Raw genomic sequence first — 8,195 nt, 5'->3', positions numbered from 1 at the left:
ATTCCTCCAATTGTTGATTTTCCACAGCTTATTCTTGAACTAGGTTTTGATTCAAGGGTGGTAAACACTTAATCTTGAATCGGACTTGTGATTTCCTCAAGGGCCGTCGAGGCTTGATCTTGAATTTGGCTGGAAGTTTCTTCAAGGGCCGTTGGGGCTTGATTCTTGAAGGCTGACTCGAACACATGGCAAGCAGGTACGAGGTGAAGGTGACGACTTGTTGCTTTGTTCAATCTTTCTAATTCACACCTGAGCAGTTTGGTCAACGGTATGATCTTCAAGATTGATGGGCTCTTCTTCCAGTTGGTGACTTGGTCTTTAAGGATTTGATTCAAGGGTGGTGAATCGGCATGTGCAGCCCACAACGCCTAGTAAGTCAACCCAAGAATTTGAGGGTCAAAACGAGTTCACCGTCCTCAGGCAGATGCGGCATCTTCTCGAGTTCTTCATCTCAGACTCTTTCTGCTGAGTTGACTGTGCATGCTGCATTCTTCTCTGCTTGTTTCTTCAGGCAGATGTGGCAGCTTCTCGAGTTCCTCAGTTCGGACTCCTTCTGCTGAGTTGACCGTGCAGATCGCATTCTTCTCTGCTTGTTCCTTCTGCACCTTGTCTCCACATGCTGCAAGGTATCATTTTCACTTGCCTTATCTGTCCTCCAGGCAGATGTGGCAGCTTCTTTGAAAGTACAGCAGCAGTGGGAGGCGAGTACTCGATAGCAGTGCTAGGTAGGCAATCAGGGAAGGGTTCCAAGCAGTCGGTTCCTTACCCAAGTTTGAGTGGAGGTTCCGGCATATTGCTTTCTTTATCCTTGTCTTTGCAGGTAAGAACAAGGATAAAGGAAAGGACAGGGAGAGTGCATGATATGAGATACTCTTGCTTTCTACCCTGGTGATATGAGATACTTTTGCTTTGGAGTCATTGGCTTGCAGAGGTACCCCAAGGAATAAGGAACATTGAATGACTCGAGAGGCTTCGTTGGGAAAACATTTTTTTTTTTTAGATGAAGAGAGGCTCTGTATGTCTGCCTTGCTATGGAAGGTGAAGGAGGACAGTTATAGGAGGTCCCTTAATACCTGTAGAGGTACTATTCTTTCACTCGTGTCGGCAACCAATGCGTGATTGATCAGTATGGCTTCACGTGCTTTCTTATTTATCAGAAATCGTCGACAAATTGTCCGTAATTTTCGTCAAGCTGAGTGTGTATGTGATAGGTGTTGACGAGGCTGAAAAAGACTGGCGCCTCTTCGATATCTGGGATCGGCGCTTCGACAAATTACCCGTGATTTCCGCAAAGCTGAGTTTGCGTGTGATGGGTGCTGACGTGGCTGAAAAAGCCTGGCGCCTCTTCGATATCTGGGATCGGCGCTTCGACAAATTGCCCGTGATTTTCGCAAAGCTGAGTTTGCGTGTGATGGGTGCCGACGCGTCTGGAAAAGCAAGATGCTTCTCCGATTTCTGAGCTTGCCTCTTCGATTTTTAAATGGCCTATTCGAATTCTGAGCTCGCCTCTTCGATCTCTGAAATCCCGTCGAGTGCTGATTTTTATAGAGGCATGCAGTTCGTTTCAAAGCACACTTGAATTTTAGCTTGTGAAAACTCCATTCTTGCACTTCTAAGATCTTGATTTGTCCGATCTCTTATTTCTTCAACACTTTGAAAATGTCTGGACCCTCCAACCGTCGTTTTGACTTGAATCTTGGTGAAGAGGCAGTCCCGCCTTCTCCAGACAACATATGGCGCCCATCCTTCATATCCCCTACTGGTCCTCTTACCGTTGGGGATTCGGTGGTGAAGAATGATATGACAGCTGCGGTAGTGGCCCGGAACCTTGTCACTCCCCGAGATAACAGACTACTTTCCAAACGGTCGGATGAGTTGGCTGTTAAGGATTCTCTGGCTCTCAGTGTGCAGTGTGCAGGTTCTGTGTCTAATATGGCCCAACGCCTATTTGCCCGAACCCGTCAAGTTGAATCATTGGCGGCTGAGGTGATGAGTCTCAAACAGGAGATTAGAGGGCTCAAGCAGGAGAATAAACAGTTGCATAAGCTCGCACACAGCTATGCGACAAACATGAAGAGGAAGATTGACCAGATGCAGGAATCTGATGGTCAAATTTTACTTGATCATCAGAGGTTTGTGGGTTTGTTCCAACAGCATTTGCCTTCGTCTTCTGGGGCTGTACCGCGTAATGAAGCTCCAAATGATCAACCTTTGGCTCCTCTTCTTCTTGGAGTTCCGCCGAGTGGTGTGGCTTCAAATATTCAACCTCCGGCGCCTCTCATTTCTGAAGCTCTGCCGAGTGGTGAGGCAGCACCTGATCGTCCTTGAAGATCCCTTCTTGTAAATTTGATTTTTTTTTTTTTTAAGTGTGTATAATGCAAATTTATGTAAAATTTCCAGAAAAATAAATAAAATGAACTTTTATTTAATGCTTATTTATTTATTTATTATATTTATATATATATATTTTTTTTTTAATTTTATTTATTTATTTATTTTCTTTAATCATGATGCCAGCTGCACCTCTTTTTTTTCACGTGGTGCCATCACCACTTTGTTCCATCATTCCCTTTTTTATATGGTGCCAGACGCCGCACCATGCATTTTTTTTTAATCATGGTGCAGTGTTCCACCATATATTTTTTTATTATTATTATTTTTGTATAAATTTGGATGACGGGGGGAATTTGCAGGGAGCGGAGCAAGGAGGCCGAGAAGATGGTGCTTCGAGACCGGCTAGTCGTTTGACGGCGGTCTTTGAAGTTGTTTTGGCAGCTGCGAGGCAAGAGACGGAGGAGGAGGGGCTGTACGTGTTGCTGAAGCTGATGGGCAGAAGGAGAAGGTGAGCACAACCACCGAGCACAGCCAACAGACTCCACGCCGCCGTCGTCCTCGTCCTTGTCTTTCCTCTTTGCCCAAAGAGAGCGCCATCGACCTCCAATCATCGCAACAACCATTCTCAAGCTCTTCGACTCCAGCTGGCATCTCCACCTTCACCGTCGCATCGGCGCCAGTGACAGCGGCATCACCTTTCCTGTCCATCTCAGACTTTCACTGTACTCACATACCAGAAGTGCATTTTCTCAATGAGATCGCATGTACTCGAAGTCTTGTCCCCGCGACACAACTGCAGCTCAGCTCACACCCTTCAACTGCAGCAGCAATCGACACTAGATGAGGCGGCTCGAAGATGCTACTCCAACGAATCCAAGCTATGCATCGAGGAATTTGTCGAGATGATGCAGCAGCAGGTTAACAGTGGTGATGTTGCATGTTCTTGCCACTTTCCACAACCGTGAGTCCGCGAAAGACATCGAGGGAACCGAGGCGTTGCTGCTTTGCCATGACTTCGAGGCGTCGATGGCGAGTTGAGGAAGAAGACTATTTGCTGCTGCTTGTGGCTGAGAGAGAGACATGCGTTGGTGACTTGGGCTGAGGACTAAAGTGATTCCTTGGAACCAAATGGTTCGGCTGAAACTGTGAAGAACCACCTGGTGCGGTAGTTCCTTCATTTAAAGATGAATCATACAGTGGTCGTGGAGGTGGCGGGGGTTTAGCGCGGTGTCTCCGTTTTTCCAGTACGACGTGCATATTCACATAACTGATATTTGGGGTTTCATCAGCAGTGTTAATCGGTTTTTAGTACTGCCATCCATCTCAATTGTTGCTCCATTCCAAGTAAAAATAGCAAATTTGAGCCTGGGAGGGAAGAGAATGTGAGACCGGCAGCGGTCATGAATCCGAGAGCCTCATCAACCCTGGAAGCTAGCTCCCGATATCTATCACCTTGCTCGCTGTGCTCCGTGAAATCCAAGTTCCACTGTGTGACCCTCTGCATAACTGCATAACCTCCAGTAGCGAAAGCCCTGAGAAGGTTGAGAGTAGCAGCAGATTGACAATAGGCTCTAATCAGTCTCTGGGGGTCCGGAGTCCTCGACTGTAAATCGAAGGCGTCTCCGTTCACATTATCCCCTCTGTAACTAGGCAGCTTCACACCATTCTTCTCCTCAAAAGAATCCGATCTGGGTTTCACAAACTGACCCGCCATTCTTCCCACCTTGACGACGGGCATTTGGCCTCCGATCATCAAAACGACGCCCATTTGGAGGAGAATTCTGAAGGTGTCACGAATGTTGTTGGCATTGAACTCCTTGAAGCTCTCAGCGCAGTCCCCACCTTGAAGAAGAAACGCGTTTCCCATGGCGGCCTCTCCGATACGCTCCTCCAGGTTCCTCGCTTCACCGGCGAACACAATAGGCGGGAACGAATCGAGGGTCCGACGCACCGACTGGAGATCTTCCTGATTTGGGTACTCCGGCAATTGCAGCGCCTTCTTAGATTTCCATGTCTCCAAGCTCCATTTCGCCGGAACTGCATTGTGATTCGTCGCCAAAGAAGAAGAAGAAGAAGCCGTCTGAACAGCCTGCTGCTTCGGCGGCTTATCGGAGACAACTGGGTTCTTGGCTGGCTCGGCGGCGTGGACTGCGACGATTGGGCGGACGAACTTGATGGGCAGAGCGGGTTGGTGAGTTCTGGAAGAGGGTAAGAGAGACTGACCATGAACGAAGCTGGATTTGGTGGGAATCAGAGCGCTGCTCTTGTCTGGTTCGACTCGGACAGGGATGGTGCAAGCACAATTTTTGAAGAAGCGGAGAGCATTTCGATTGGGGAAGAAGGTTTGCTTGGTTTTTTTCACTTCCACCACCACCAGCTAGCTCTCCGAGGGGGTTCGAAGGTTCCAGAGAGAACTAGGCCTGGGCTGAGGTTGAAGGCTAAAACCTTTTGCAAGCTTTTGAGATGAGACTTCGAGAGTTGGGCCTGAGCCTGGATTTTGGGCTTTGATAACCGTGTCTGGGCCTAGGCCTGGAGCTTGGTGTTGGACCGAGACATACATAGATATATATATGTTTCCTTTTTTTTTTTAAAAAATAACATATGTATATATTTTTTTTGTAAAATACATAAACATATGTATTCCTTTTTTTTTTTCTTTTTTTTTTTTCTGAAGAAACTGTACAAAGAAAATTGCAATATATATATATACATATTTTAAACAAAATAAATTTGTAATAAAAAAGAACTTTAATTAAACCTTTTTTTTTTTATGTGATGTGACTGAACTCGAAAATTGAACATTCGAGCTGCCTACGTACCCCTCCAAAGAAGAGATCAAGTCATAACGTAGTTCAAATACATACATATTTTTGGTATTTTCTTTTTGTGCCGTTTGCAGTTTTAACTCATGCAGGCAAGGAGCGTTGTGCCACGCAGTTTAGGCTCGTGCAGGCGAGGAGCTTTGGTTCGTGCAGTTTAGGCTCGTGCGAACAAGGAGCATGAATTTGTTGCCTTTCACGGGTAGTAGCGCTTCAAGAATCTGCCGTTGATAGGGCCGATCTTCAAGCCATCTTCCGCCATGATTAAGTAGGCACCATTGGTGTAGACTTCTTGTACTACGTATGGTCCATCCCATTTTGACGTGAACTTGCTCTTTGTCTTGTGAGTTGTGATGATGGGCCTACGCAATGAAAGGACGAGATCTCCCATTTGAAAAGACCGAGGAAGAACTTTCTTGTTGAAGGCTTTAGAAAGTCGAGCTTGATAACACTCCAGGTGTTGCTGGGCTTCGAGTCTTTTCTCATCCAGTGCCTCCAGTTCTTGAAGACGCAACTTTGCGTTCTCTTCATCAGTCAAGCCTTCTTGTATAGCCATCCTTAGCGAGGGGATTTGACTTTCGAGTGGTAGAACAGCTTCTACGCCATATACAAGAGAATAAGGTGTGGCTCGGGTAGGCGTTCTATATGTTGTCCTGTATGCCCATAGGGCTTCGCCTATTCTTTCGTGCCAGTCTTTCTTTGTTCTACCGATTACCTTCTTCAGGAGGTTGCACAATGTCTTGTTGAATGCTTCTGCAAGACCGTTGGCCGGAGCATGATACATGGAGGATTTGTGCTGCTTGAACTTGTATTTCTCGCAGAGCTCGTCCATGAGTTGGTTTGAGAACTGTTTTCCGTTGTCGGTGACAATGTAGCGAGGCACCCCATATCGATGGATGATATGTCCCTTGATGAAACAGACGACAGTTTCCTTCTTAACTTCCCTCAGGGGTATGGCCTCAGCCCACTTAGAGAAGTAATCTGTTGCAGCCAGGATGTAAGCCTCTCCTGTAGATGACTTTGGCGCAATTGGTCCTACGACATCTAATCCACATGCATCGAACGGCCATGAAGTAGCTGTGGGGTGTAATGGTTCAGGCGGTTGATGTATGAAGTTGGCGTGAAATTGGCAGGCTTGGCACCTTTTGGCGTATTCTAGGCAGTCCTTTACCATGCTTGGCCAGTAATAACCCATTCTTTTGAGCTGGAAATGAAGCTTTGGCCCGGACTGGTGCGCTCCACATATTCCTGAGTGTGCTTCTTCCATGGCTTGATTGGCTTCTTCCTCGCCTAGGCATCTTAGAAGTACCCCTTCAAACGATCGCCGGTAGAGTGTCCCTTTGTAATAGAGGAAGCGATGTGCTCGTCGACGTATTTCAGAGCGGTGTTTCGGATCATCTGGAAGCATTCAGTGCTCCAAGTAGTTGATCAGAGGCTGTCTCCATTCTTCAACGTTGACCGGAAGTATTGAAATAACGTTTGTATCACTTAATACCATTTCGGTGACAAGCGGGATTACCCATCTTTGGCAGACTGGCACGTTTGTAGCTTCGTCTTCTCTTAATGCCATGCTCGAGGCTAGGTTGGCGAGAGCGTCTGCCATTTGATTCTCTTTTCTTGGCACGTGTTCTAGTGTTACGGCCTCAAACCTTTGTAGCAACTGCGTTGCCAGCCGGAAATATGGGACAAAGTCATCTTTCCTCTCCTCATATTCAGTCAGGAGTTGATTGATTATGAGCTTGGAGTCGCCGTATATCTCGAGGGCTGCGATTTCCATGTTGATTGCCATTTGGAGCCCGAGGATCAGTGCTTGGTACTCAGCGACATTGTTGGAGCATAATTCGCTTAGCTGGAATGAATAAGGTAGTACTTGCCTTTGTGGCGACATGAATACTACTCCTGCCCCCGCTCCATCTACTCGTGCAGATCCGTCGAAGAACATCGTCCATGTCGGGAATATGTCGATGCAGAACACCTCTTCGTCGGGCAAGTCGTCTGAGATTTTCCAATCGGTTGGGATTGGATGGTCGGCAAGGAAGTCTGCTAGCGCTTGTCCTTTGACGGCTTTAGCTGAGACGTAGATGATCTCGTATTGATTGAGAAGTAATGCCCATTTAGCTAGTCGCCCTGTCAAAACCGGCTTAGACATGACGTATTTGACCGGGTCAGCTTTAGCAACCAAGTGGATGGTGTAAGCATGCATGTAATGTCTGAGCTTCTGGATGGCAAACATCAAGGCCAGGCACATTTTTTCTATTGGGGAATAGTTCAATTCAGCGCCGGTAAGCGTTCGACTGAGGTAGTAGAGCGCTCCTTCTTTCTGGGCCTCGTTTTCCTGTGCCAAGAGTGCTCCAACTGAACTTTCCTGAGCAGCAATGTACAATATGAGCGGTTTCCCTGGTACAGGTGCCCCCAGGACAGGTGGACTTGATAAATACTTCTTTATGCTTTCAAAAGCATTGTTGCATGCTTTGTCCCATACGAACGGAACATCTTTCTTCATGAGTCGACTGAACGGTTGACAACGCCCTGCAAGGTTGGAGATGAAGCGTCTGATGAAGGCTAGCCGACCTTGTAGACTTTTCAACTCGTGCAGGTTTCTTGGCTCGGGCATGCTTCGAATGGCCTTGATCTTTGATTGGTCCACTTCAATGCCACGATGCTTGACGATGAAGCCAAGGAACTTTCCAGATGTGACGCCAAATGCACACTTTAATGGGTTCATCTTGAGGTTGTATTTTCGCAACCTTCCCAACACTACTCGCAAATCCTTCAAGTGATTTGATCTTTTCTTTGTCTTGACCACCACATCGTCTACATAGCATTCCATATTCTTATGCAGCATGTCATTGAAGATCTTCTGCATTGCGCGTTGATATGTAGCTCCAGCATTCTTCAGACCAAAGGGCATCACCTTGTAGCAGTAAATACCTTTTGGAGTGCGGAAGGCTGTTAGTTCCTCATCTTCAAGAGCCATGCGAATTTGATTGTATCCAGAAGAGCCGTCCATGAATGATAGTGCCTCATGGCCAGTGGTTGCGT

At 46.8% G+C, this 8,195-nt stretch overlaps 1 protein-coding gene across 1 annotated transcript; it reads right to left on the bottom strand.

The window, feature by feature from the left end:
* Positions 1-2,631: 2,631 nt before the first annotated feature.
* Positions 2,632-6,561, bottom strand: LOC103419477 (phospho-2-dehydro-3-deoxyheptonate aldolase 1, chloroplastic-like). Its single transcript, XM_070825787.1, has 2 exons — positions 5,916-6,561; positions 2,632-4,695 (listed from the first exon to the last, which is right to left on the bottom strand). Exons 1-2 carry the CDS (start codon positions 6,559-6,561, stop codon positions 3,629-3,631), a joined length of 1,713 nt encoding a protein of 570 aa, XP_070681888.1. The 3' UTR covers positions 2,632-3,628.
* Positions 6,562-8,195: the final 1,634 nt, after the last annotated feature.

The sequence above is a fragment of the Malus domestica genome, chromosome 07 (genome assembly GCF_042453785.1).
Source record: "Malus domestica chromosome 07, GDT2T_hap1".
Classification (NCBI taxonomy): Eukaryota; Viridiplantae; Streptophyta; class Magnoliopsida; order Rosales; family Rosaceae; genus Malus; species Malus domestica.
The sequence above is the reverse complement of the archived record's forward strand: the minus strand, read 5'-3'. Positions and strand labels throughout refer to the sequence as shown.